Below are 12,510 nucleotides of genomic sequence, written 5' to 3'. Positions count from 1 at the left end.
GGACAGTATAAGACCTTCTTGAGAAGAAATGCTAGCCGGTGGACGATGAATGCGACAGTTTTTGCTGATTTTGGATTGGGTTCTTGTTTCACTGCCAACAGACACAAACACATAGACGATGGTATAATGAGGTTCCATACATCAATAAATTAACGCTCTGTTAGCAAGCAAAACGCCCGCCCGCGACAGTTGCAATTCGTTTGCCGAACAGTTCCAAGCAAATGGCGAATTAAAGAGAAGCAGATAAGATGTTAATTGTAGGTATTTATTTAGAAAATACAATCACCAATTGATTAGTTTTGTTTTTTAAGCTATTGGGTTTGCAGGGTTGATTGCAACAAATCTTACAGTGCCGCATTTATAGGCTGGTTTATGGACAGCTCTGCATCAAATATGCATTTTAACTCAAATAAAGCCTCAATATCCGTATGACTGCATGGTATGCAATGCTTCGAGGTGTTACAAGCCACATATTATTCATTCGCAAAGCCGATAGGCGATTGATCATCCCGTGCCGGAACCGCGGAATTGAAAGTCGATGAGATGAGGGCACTGCGGGCGCAGGGATACACACAGGAGTGCACAAAAATGCATGCAAATTTATTATTGTTTTGTCAGTGTCCCCACTCCCATCAGACCAAAACCGTGGCCATTCACTATCAAGGGTTGGTCGTATTTTTCCCCTTTCAACTGAATGCTGAACGACGATCCTATGCAGCCGGGTCAATGGTAACACGGGCCCTGTCGGAGCAGAAAACGACACCGGGTAGGAAAGTAAAATAAACATGCAAGGGAGAGAGAAAAAAAACATACAGACACACAACGCCAAACGGATCCGACGAGGGCTTCAGTAGTACTCCTCTTCGGAATTTGCAATCGGCTCTAAACCATGCTCGGGCACTAGGCACAAGGCCCCATGGGACCGATTTCATCAGGTGCAGCATAACACCGTCGTTTACCATTAGACGACAGCAGATGCACCGATCTCTCCATGCACACTGGGGCACACAATCTCTATCCCCGGCTGCACACGACACAAAAACCAAGCGCGCGCGCGTTGTGGGCCAACAAAAAGAGGCACGCCATCGAACGACACCACCACTCGGTGAATGGTATTTTAATAATTGGCTGGCTGAGGGAAAAGATGGAATTGTTTTGTTTAGCAGCCGCTAGCTTGCTTCGTGCGCACACGCTTCCTTGGCAGTGGTGGTGGTGGTGCACACTGGTAGGGCGCAGAATCGGAAAACTGCATCTATCGATGGGTGGGTGTGCTGTGCGCATCGGCGACGACTTCCGAAGTGCATGTGCATATTTGCTCAATGCGAGACGCCGTTGCAGTCGGGACCGTGATCTACACCTTTGATTTACACCAATGAAGAATTTTGTTCAGCAAAAGGCAAGGCAAGGCGAACTTAGCGACTTAGACAAACAATAAAGACTCCGGAACGGATGCAAAAAATTGAACGAAAAACAAAACAACGCACACACACAAAAAAAACCCATTTGCAACGCCAACTCTGCAGCCGTACTCAAGCAGTTCTGTGTGCTAATGGGTTTTGTGGTGAAGTAAATTGCTGGCTGCACCCGCAATGCGCCTACCGGAAAAGCGAGATGCACCGCGCACGCACCATGGGGTGGGTGGTAAATATTTAGATAAACGTAATGGCAGTAATGGCAAATAGAAATCGCCAATGTTTAAACAAGACCATTCCGGTGCTGCGCTTTTTGCACTACCGCCAACGAAGATTGATGTAACAAAAAAAAAAAAAAAAAAAAAAACAAATCATTCCAGTTGGCAGAGGAGAAGGAGAGCGGTTTACATTGTGATAGAGTGTCATCCTTACTTCATGCGGACCACAGTGGGAGAAGAATATGTACATTTGAAGACAAGACAACGTGCAGCGATAGAGTACGGCACACGGTCACACCTTCTGCAGGTAATGCGGCTTATGACCCAAAACATGCATCCAACGCTGTCTTCTCATGTCTCCGCTGAGAGCTCTTTATTTAATGGTCATCTAATCATGACCCTGGGGTGTCATTTCAAGATTTCAAGAAGATGACAACAAATGTGACCATAACCAAAATTTAATTTTGTCAGTCCCAGAGTCCTTTCACTATGCGAACCAAGAGTAAGATTGATGAGGCATCGATTTTTTTCTTCCAATAAAACCCATACCGAAAAATCCATTTCCGCTCCTTTCACAGCTGATGATCTTGTGCCTCCCCACCGTTTTCGCGAAGATTTTTTCAACATAACACCCTCATGGAGAGCGCTCGACGATTGATCGATGATACACATTGTGGTTTGAAACGGCGAAATCGCCACCAGACCACCACCTCCATCGCAAGGTCTTTCGCATCAGTGGCATGCAGAGCTTGCACTTGGCAAAAAATAACCAAATAAACTTTCGGATCGAATCAAGTGACTGCAAGAGCCCAACGTTTCGACAGGCCCCTGCTGCAAGAAGGCCGCAGCACAGGTTGCGACATTTGATGACTCCCTCATCCAGTGCTCGATGACTCAAAAGCTCACGGGGGTCACAAGAACACCACACCTGTCCTGCGAGTATGGCAGGGCTCATGGCTAAATCTCTATGACCCCCGGTGGCGGTGGCGACGGCAACGGCAACTGGACCCTGTGGGACACGCTGGGCCCCTTTCGGACTCTTCGGGCAGGTTCAAACGCGATGAGAAATATCCGCTCGCAAATGACCCAGAGCAAAGGAGCGAAACTCACCAAGCAACCGAACGATTTACGAGCGGATTATAAAAGCTTACAGCCAAATTAGCGTCGTCATAAAAGCCCGCTAATCCGGCTACGATGATTGCGGTGAGTTGGGGAGGGCAGAGGAGGTTCGGAGTAGTTGGAGTGTTTGCATGGAAGAGCTTGGACGCGGCGAGACCGATGCTTCTGCCCTTGTGTATTATGCTTACGAGTCGGTTACGACCCGGCGTTAGCGAGACGGAATATAGCGAAAGGTATGCGCTCATTTGCCGGCGCGTCTGGATCGTGCACCATCCATCCTAGACGTTTGTTGACTGATTGAGAGCCCTGCCTGGTGGTCAACACCTTGGTCAAATTAATCATTTGACGTTTAAATACGATAATTTCTTCCTCAACCAAGAGAGCCACACAAACAGTAATCGGGGGGCGTCATTGCTTTGGTGCTGTTCGTTTTGGTATACCATTAGCCTTCGACTGTGCGCTGGATGTACACCCTCTTCCCCCTGTGTGTTCCGTGTGGTGCATGATTGATAATCGACGCTTGATTTGGATGACTTCGTTGGCCCCAAACAAAGGCACCCTCTGCGCCCTGTGCGCAGCTCATACGTGTGGTGATCGATGTTGATCGAGAAGTGCTCTTGCCGAGCATAACGGAGGTTGAAGGTAATCCGGCACACGGGTGTACACAGGGCCATTGCAGACAATGGACGATGGGTTCCCGCTTCACAGGAGAGAAGTTCATAATCCTGCACTCATGGTGTTCGTACACTCGTTCGTCACCACCGGAAGGCAATCCAGGGGACGCGTTAGCTCAGTAGCTACAAATGAGTTTAGTTGTTGTTGCCCAACATGGCCAACGCCGTAACAAACGGCTCCCGGTGGGACCGGCCAACGTGCTCGGGCACTGCCGCCGGTACTTTCCGGGATGATTACCACTCCCGGTTGTGGCTGTGTAATTAAGTATGGTTTTGATTAATTGTGCGATTTGTGTTTGTCCGTGGTGCGATTCGCGCCCGTTGCGATCGGGGCCGGCTTGCGCCTGGAGTGAAAGGACGGTGGCTTTTCCTTTGCGGACTTTTACTCGCTGCTACCGCTGGTACGACACGGTTGCGCCATTGTTGCGCGTATTATTAGGCACACGCACCCCCGACTGAGCTCCAGCGGGCTCCCGAATTTTCAGCTCAATTGCGCTGCTGCTGATCATCATCATCTGCTATAGCGCAACCACTACACAAATACAATGTACGCTGCTCGAGGCCCAAAGGATAGAGAGCAATGCCCTGTGTATTGAGCGGTACGGCTTTACCAAACAAATTTCAATGCGTCCGTTGATTTCGGTGTATAGATCACCATGGGGTTGACGGTTATAAGTTAATTAACTCGCGACATCAAACGAATACGAATGCCAGAATGCTGCCTGGTGGGCAAGCGCACGTTCTAGTGTGCACTTGATCGTTGGCGGCATGGGCGCGCGTGACCCCCAAGAAGATGGGTTCCGCTACAGTTCATCCAACGAGTAAGTCTGGACTAGCAACGTGGGTAATCTGGTAAAGTTGATGGATGGAATGAAGTAGACCTGTCAGATCGTATAGTGTATTGTACACTCCCGCTGCAGAAAAATCCTCAAGGAGAACGGTACGTAGTGATTTGTGATGTGAAGGAATTTCGTGCTTGTCTTTGGCGATTGCGCAAAAATAAGCGACTAGGCACATATACTAAAAATGATTTATTCATAGCCAAGATAAAAACCGATGATTTAGTCCTTTCACTATTGTCAACAACATCAAAATAATAAAAAATTGCTAGTACAATGTGTGTACATGAAATATTTTGTCTACAATACAATTTGTCCTTGCAGTTTGTTCAAAAAAAAAAAAAAAAATATAATGAAAATAAAATAAAATAAAATAGATTGAACTCTAGAATTGAAAATTATTTTATATAATTTTTTGCAATACTTGCATAATGCTTCTTTTCCCGTTTTAGAAATCCGCATTGAAACTCACCTGGAATGACAAAAAAAAACAATTAATAGAGCTAAACACTCTACACAGATTGTATACGGAGAGTGAAAGATCCGAGTGAAAAATGCAGCGGAATGTTCCCAATTCCCTGAAGACATTAAGCAGCAAGCTTATCAAGAAGACTTGGAATTCCCTGTTTCCAGCGATTCCGCAGCAATTTGCTACTATTTGTTACAATTGACCCCTGAGTCTGACAAGCGCTACTGTCAAACGTGCATCGCACGATTAGGAAGCTCGCTTAGGGCATCGCCGCAATCCATTAGTTCTGAACAACTTTTAACCTCCATCCCTGCCAGCTTTCCGTACACGGTCCCCGAGACAAATAGCGATCATGCAGAGGCGAAAGGAAACGAGCGGGCTATCTTAAGAAGGTTACTGTACACGGAGCCGGTAAACCCAAGGGCAACCGTGCGAAATGGGATTCTGTAGCAAGGCTCGCTAGCTCACAGTCGTCATCACCTAGTGCGAGTATCGTCGTTGAAGGCAGCATGATCTTTCTTGCGGTTGGTGGATTGCAGCATACCTCTACCAGATCCATGGCAAGAAAACTGCAGCCTGTCGAGTAATGCGATGATTAGCCGCGGCGAAACACCGGCCGCCACCACCGGCGTCGTCCGCTTGCTTCACCGCTGGACGAACGAAAGCTCAACAGGGCAGACCGGTCGGTACCTTTGCAAAACCGAAACGCATTGGAGCTTCGATACAGCTTAGAATGAGGTGCGATTATGGATGATATGGTAATTACATTGATTGAGCACCCGCGTTACACAGCGTCGGCACATACGGCGATGCGGCTGTGATAGTTTCCGCTGTGAGGGTTAACCCTGAGACGCGCGGATTACAAATTGGGCAGTGATAATTGTGGATTCCGTGTGGAGGGAAGAGAAGTGGATGATACTATTAAACGTGTAATGTTGATTGAGCACTCATCGGGCGATGGAAACTCGCGGTGGTTCGGGGTAGAGAACTGGAAGGGAGGGACTGACTCCACCTCAATGCTGGAAGGTGTGTAAGTTGATAACACCCGACAAAATAGGCGCCATTTCGTAATCGACTTTTGCCTGAGCTCTTTAAAAATGGGATCATTATTAAATGTCCCCCAGTTAGACTCACGATTGCAATTGCTTACGAATCACGCGAGCGTAAAAAAAACAGCGAATGATCGAAAGGGGAGTCGCTGTTTGCGAACTGATAAGAAATTATCATTTTTCAAACATGCTGACGGATGGCGTGAAAGTTTGGCACGATTCCGTCGAGTTTGGCAGTTGTTTCCTTTATCTACGATTCTGATGGACGCTCCTATCCAGTACGTTTGCAACCTGGTACGTGGGGCCGAGCGAGTAGGTCCGGAAGCCACACCCGCTACTTGGTCAGCCATTTCCAGCGCTAAGTAGTTGTTTGCACGTGATGTGTTTGCCATTTTGCGGTGTGGTATGTGTGCTTGTTAACTAGAGACAAAACTGCTGCTGTTGCCGGTTATTTGCAAGAGATTATTTATTTGTTTGAAAAGAAAGAAGTCATGCACGCGGCGTCAACTTTATGGAACGAATTATCATAAAATTGGTAAACGTAGGCGTGTTAATGTAGGTGCACTAACATGGGACGTTTGACGAAGCGAAGGTTAAGATTGAAAGCTACTCAAATTCGCAAACTCTCTGATCAGCAGTGCTACAGTAGCAACACAACACAATCACGAAACAACCAACCAAGCCGACTACTGTTGGAGGATTGTATGGGCAGCTTATGCATCACAACAGAACATCAACAACCTGCTGTCTCATTGTGACTTCCTATGTGAAATCGATGCCTCGTTGCACATTCGCGAATGGTGGCATGAGCTACCGCCACCGCAGTTTGCACCGCATTGAGTCACAACGTAAATGCCGTTTCCTTGCTACTGCCTCTTTGTGGGAGAGATCTTTTGTGCTGTTGGGATAAAGAGAAGCATCGGATCCTGGCCACCGTTTCTTCCAGCAGCAGCAGCATCCGCAAAATATCGGACCATCGCGACACAATTATATACATTGCATTCCACCCCTTGCGTGGTCGTGTGAAGCGTGAAGCTCCGGCGTACAGGTGAAGGTAAGGGCCGAACGGTTTCGCTCAGGAATGGTATGCGATGCATTGAACGCGGCAGCTCAAGGGCTGCTGCTAGGCACAGAGCAATAATATCATCGCGCGGCTACTGCTGATTGATGACCCACGACGATGAGAAATGGTTTGCAATCGAACGTTTCCAAATGCGAATTCGAATCCCAAATTCCTATGGCAAGATTTTGTTCTCGTTCACAGGCAACCAGCATCGGTTTGACCAAACAGCACAATAAAACAACACTCTGGGGCGGAACGCACCAGAATACAATCACGTGTTTTGGAGGCCGTATACTGCCAACCAACAAAAGAGATTTTGACGGGGGTCAGATACTTTGAGGATGAATGTCTTTTGTTACTGCTGTTGTTGTTATGTTGGATCGTTTTGACAAAAAGGCACGCAAGGAAACTGGCACGGCTGTGAAGGTTCCGACCTGACGTTGAATAAAAAGGGGGGCGTTAAAGAAATAACCCTTTTATGCTTAAGACTAAATTGTTCGACGTGCCGAAGGAGAAAAAACAATATTTTGCTACGAAAGGATTTGTTCTTACGATGGCGGATTCTTTGATGTCTAGAAAAAAAACCTGTAGAAAAGTGCATGAAAATGACGTAGCTGAGCGCAACGGTCTTCGATTGATATTTTGAATGCTTTGAGTTAAATTGTTTGAAAATATTTAGATGCTTTTTTGCAAAATAATGTTTGAATATTTTTATCATTGCAACCGTACAGTTATGCTGCTTTGTACATTAAATAAATATTATTACTAAAATATTGTACAGGTCTTTAAAGGCTTGCAGTGCGTAATTGATATGTTTCTTCGATTCTAAGCATAAGCATCTGTCCATCGTTTTAATGCATTTGGTTCGACGTAGAAGTGAATAATCAAAGCATCTACTCAAACGTACCGTAAGGCAGGCTTAGAAAATCCCATGCTACCGTACCCATATGTCACTCGAAAAAGCTGTTGAATCTTCGCCGTGTTGCGCAGAAACCGATTTCGTACGGTCAGCAGTAACAGAATTTATGTAATTCTGTAACCTCTGCATCACCCCATGCTCTTCACATCGCCAACCGCGATAATTGGCGCCGATAATCGAGATAATTGGTCGATCAAAATGTTATTTCTGAACCCCACTTTTTTCTAGTACGTAGTTACGAGGCATTGCCCCAGTCTCGCTAGTTTACGGCCCCGCTCTGCTCGAGTGGTGAGGCTTATTTCGATGAAAATGTTGTGATTGAATTGCAATAATTTAAAAAAATTAAATAAATTAATTGTTTGCGGGTACTACAAGTGAGGGTCTTCACATGTAGGTTCAAGATGTGAAAGGAAAAAGTAATGAATGAACGTAACAGGCGAGGAAGAAAATTGAAGTGAGTTCCAAAACCTCCGAACAGATGGTGCCCGTCAGGGCATGGAGGAGCATATATCTGAGGCAAAGTGATCGAGTAATCGGGCTGAACGATCGATTTATCGGACCTTGGATGTTTTTTTGATCGAATATTTTAAGTGAACTTATAACACGTACCCCCTCGGTTGCTCTTGTGGAGGTTGAAGTACATCTTTTCGCTCGATTGTTGATGATTTGGCTGCTCCGGATGGATAGTTGCGTAATATTTTATGTGGATTAGGTTGCCACCGGTAGACGTGTTTGCAATCAAATATCTGGCCCATTGAGGTACGGAAGATCTGGACAGCACAGGTAAGGTTGTGGCCTGCTTTAATCGCTTTGATAAAATAGCACAAATTATAACCTACAACTCTCACCGGCGCTGAGGTGGTGAAATGTTCGTACCTATTAGGTGTATTATGAAAGGGTCGCTCCAGGTATGAAGCAACGACTATGCAATAGACATCAGAGAAGCAGAAACAGATCTTCCTCCCTTATGACTGTTTGCCCTTGCGCAACAGTTGCCACAGCTTCCGCAAACATCCCACCAAAAATTCGCCCATTCGCATGGCCTGTGGTGCCAATATTTGAAAGTTTGGACGAATCGCTGTGCATCGATTGGGTAAGACGTGTCGGGTAAATCCGACCACCTGCGATTAGGGAAACGCAACTGAGTACAGAGCTGAAGGCGTTCATTATGAAGCGATGTGTCGACTCGCAACAGCTCAGCAGCAATTTGTGGATGATCATCGTCGTGGGGACCGACCGACCGAGAAGCGGAAATTGATTTTTTGTACACTTAAGTGTTTTCGTTTTTCATGTCCACTAGTTGATGGTCAGTCATCGTGATACCATCATCTCACCAATGCCGCGTCGCAAAGCTCATCATGGCACGTGTGGAATAGTTACCTGTGCTGAAACGGAAGGCAGCATTCAGATACATTGACGAAGGAATGAATGAACCAAGAAAAGAACAAAGACACCATGGTCAATTCCAAAACCATTTCATCATTACGAAATGTGGTCCCGTAAACATGCTGGACTGCATCGAACGAGTTTGACATGCATTTCATGGCTTGCGGATGCCTTAATGAGGAGCCGTAAGTGGCCAGAATAGTTCACGCGACGTTATAAATAAAGTGTCAAACCGTTCCAGGAAGGAGCCAATCGCATCGAATGATTACTTCCTTTTACTGCTTCAATCCAGCAAAGAGTCCTCTTGTCGGACGCCTCTACGTCTCATGTGTTGTATAGATCTACAATCAGCAGAAAAGGAAGTAGACGAGAAACTTTCACCACCACCCTTTGGTTTCAAGAGGCCGAAAAATCTCCCCAGTTCCATCGGTTCTTGTTTCATGTGACACAAATTTAATGTTCCGAATCGCCGACTTCAACGAACGGCTATCACACGGCTTTGGCTAAAGACGATCGGAATTTAGACGTACAACTACTTAGTGTCTACAGTCTCCAAGACGTTAGCATCGGCAAACGGGCTACAGCACTGCGACGATACGATGGGAGGCACAAAAATGTGAAATTTATTGCCATGCCCCGACCATAAATCATTGACCACTCTTGGACGGGTTGTCCCGTCGCTAATCTTTGGGGAAGCTGGAATTCATTGGACAGGTGTGTGTTAGTCAAATCGCGTCCTCTAAAACCTTCCCACCAACAACGGGCTTCTGCACGCGGAGCGTACGCCGAAGTCATTAGATTCAGTCATCACCCCCATCCAACAGTCATCATCCTTGTTGGTGAGGCGGTACGGGCGTGTTGGTGTGCTTGATTGAAATCCACGTGCTTCTGCTAGCATCGGATGAGGGGAATCTGCTGCCCGAACGAGACCTGTTGCTTGCTGGCCATTTATTACCATAGCGCTACACTCTATCACGACCGCTTTGGAGCACATTCACATGTTGTTCCATAAGTAGCCGGAAATTGCCGGACATGAAGTGGAGAGGACGTCGTTTGAACTCTGCACGGAACGACCGCAATCGCATCTGTCACACCAGGTGTGAAGTGCAATTAACTCCCAACACTTCGAAACAATTAACGTCGCTGCGTTTCAAGTATTGATCAGTATCGGACAAACAAAGGTTTATTATGGCTTCGCCGTAGTTCCCATCTTACAGTGTAAACGTAAAATGGATATAAAGTGCTGTGTGCATGAACAATTGTTACGAACGGTAAAGGACGACAGAAAATGAAACAGAAGATATCGTCGATTTAATGGCCAGAATGAGACATTTATTTCTTTAAGACATTTATTCTTCTCTTTTCTTTAAACATACAAGTGTGTATGCGCTCACATCATGCCAATCCCTCCAGAGCGATAATTTATTGAAGTTTGAAAAGAAATGAGATGAAATAAAACTATTCTCTAGCCATAAGTTCTAACCGTGTTGTTGCTATATAGGCCGTCTAGCACTCGCAAAGCTCCACGCCCTCCCAGAAAAATGTTTCTCTACCAAGCCGAATCGGCGACATGCTCTCTCAAAACTCGAAATCATGCATCCTCGTGAACACCATTCGCTAGTGCTTTCGTGCACGGCGAACTAATGGTAGCTGCCGTTTCGTTTACTGCACCCGAGCATGCGATATTAAATGTAATTAAAATATATATTTACATAATCTTCTATTAAATAAGGACCACGAAGCGTCGGACAAGTCGTGCAAATGTCGCGAACAACACCCCCAAAAGTATGGTAGATACATCTTGCCGTGAATGTAACGTGCGATGGTTCTGTCGGTTTACTGCGTTTCCTGGGGGCGACAATTTTATGACCTCCACACGTCGTGAGGTTTGTTCGCTTCCGTTTCATTTCGGGTTTGTTGGTACACTTACAGAACGATTGGAAAGGGATCGAAAGGGAGTGGTACATGTAGGTTAGGTGGAACTGGTAAACCCGACCAGACGACAATTCACGCGAGCAAAGTGGGTGAGGCTGCGAAGAAGGGATGTGCAGCATTCCTGTCAATTCTGGGTACGGGACTCGTGTTACATATTCGGTAGCGTTAGCTGTTTTTGGTTCTTAATTATTGCTTTCTTGGATCACAAGATACCGTCATTCCTCAAAGTATGCTTCGTTTTTGTTCTTCTCTTTTGGAGCTTCTACCTGAGATGTTGAGTCCGTTCAGTTTTGTTTTTTGAATTATTTATCTAATTTTAATGATTTCCTCTATTAGCGAAGATCGTAGCCGCCGTTGTCGTCGGCGACTAGTTGAGGATATGTTGGGACGCGCTCATTTAAGCGGCTTCTCGCGCGCACGTCTTTCGGAACTGTCCTAAAACGCGCAACACCCGCTCGAAACGAAAAAACCCGCGGTCGGTCGCGACTAAAATCGATTATTTCGTTTTCCGTCCAACGAAACGGAAATTTTTGAACGTCAGGAAGACGAAAGCAAAACATAAGAGCAAAAAACACCAACAAATCGCTTAACTCCTTCTACTTTTTAGCTGCCGCGGTTGTTCCCCTTGCCACGAAGTTTGATTAGTGGGTGGAATGGTTTGAAGTTTCATTTTACCCGCACCCGCGCTTCCTTACTTTACAGGCAGCAAATTACGGCCACCGCCGTATTTGGGCACTTATTGCGCTAGCGATCGTAAGGGAAGTATTAAAAATTTCACGCTATATTGAGATTCATCACCTGCCGCCTCCGGCGCTCAGACCGATGGCGATAGCTATGGTGGAAGGTGACTCGTTTTGTTGCAGCAGCATGTTGAATGAAAGTAAAAAAGAGTTAACTGAAAGCACAAAAAAGCCTCTGCTATGGACAGAAGCGGTGCGTTTTGACGGGAAGGGCAGACACCGTTGGTTTGGTTAACAGACGTGAAAAATAATTTGCTCTTAGTTTTGCACAACTTCCCGAATGTGTGCTTTTTTGTAAATTAAATGATTCATTCGAAAACTGGCGATCCAGACGGAAGCAAATGATTTATAAAAAAATAAGCTTTCATAGTTATAGTCTGCAGGTAATGAATTGATTTTTGTTGACAGCTTTCAACTCTTCACTGACCTACTTTGCGAATAGAAAAAAAAATGTGATTAATTATGTGAGCAACTCATAGGTTTTAGATTGTAGAATAAGTAGGTCTGCCAAACATCCCAGCCTCAAAACATTCATTTAGAGATTCAGAAACTAACATGCACTGTTCTCAAGCTTGCCGGCAAGTGTCAAACTTTATCGAAGTGGGAAGCATAATTATTTTTATGTACTGTGATATAGGGCCAAAACCACACGCTCGGCTATCGAAACGGACGATTGTTTTCCAAATC

At 45.7% G+C, this 12,510-nt stretch overlaps 1 protein-coding gene across 2 annotated transcripts in view; it reads right to left on the bottom strand.

Moving 5' to 3' along the window:
- Positions 1-12,510, bottom strand: part of LOC121595573 (zinc finger protein 263-like) — a 74,720-nt gene that overhangs the window by 21,530 nt on the left and 40,680 nt on the right. Inside the window, exons 1-2 of one of the 2 annotated variants that reach the window (XM_041919637.1) lie at positions 4,079-4,083; positions 889-892 (exon numbers count right to left, since the gene is read on the bottom strand). The exons of the other annotated variant lie outside the window; for it this stretch is intronic. Coding sequence (XP_041775571.1) covers positions 889-891 — 3 coding nt within the window. The 5' untranslated portion in view covers position 892; positions 4,079-4,083. Of the gene's footprint in view, positions 1-888; positions 893-4,078; positions 4,084-12,510 lie in introns of those variants that run through there. 2 annotated transcript variants of the gene reach the window in all.

This window comes from Anopheles merus, chromosome 3R (assembly GCF_017562075.2).
Source record: "Anopheles merus strain MAF chromosome 3R, AmerM5.1, whole genome shotgun sequence".
Lineage (NCBI taxonomy): Eukaryota > Metazoa > Arthropoda > Insecta > Diptera > Culicidae > Anopheles > Anopheles merus.
This window is presented reverse-complemented; position numbering and strand designations above follow the sequence as displayed.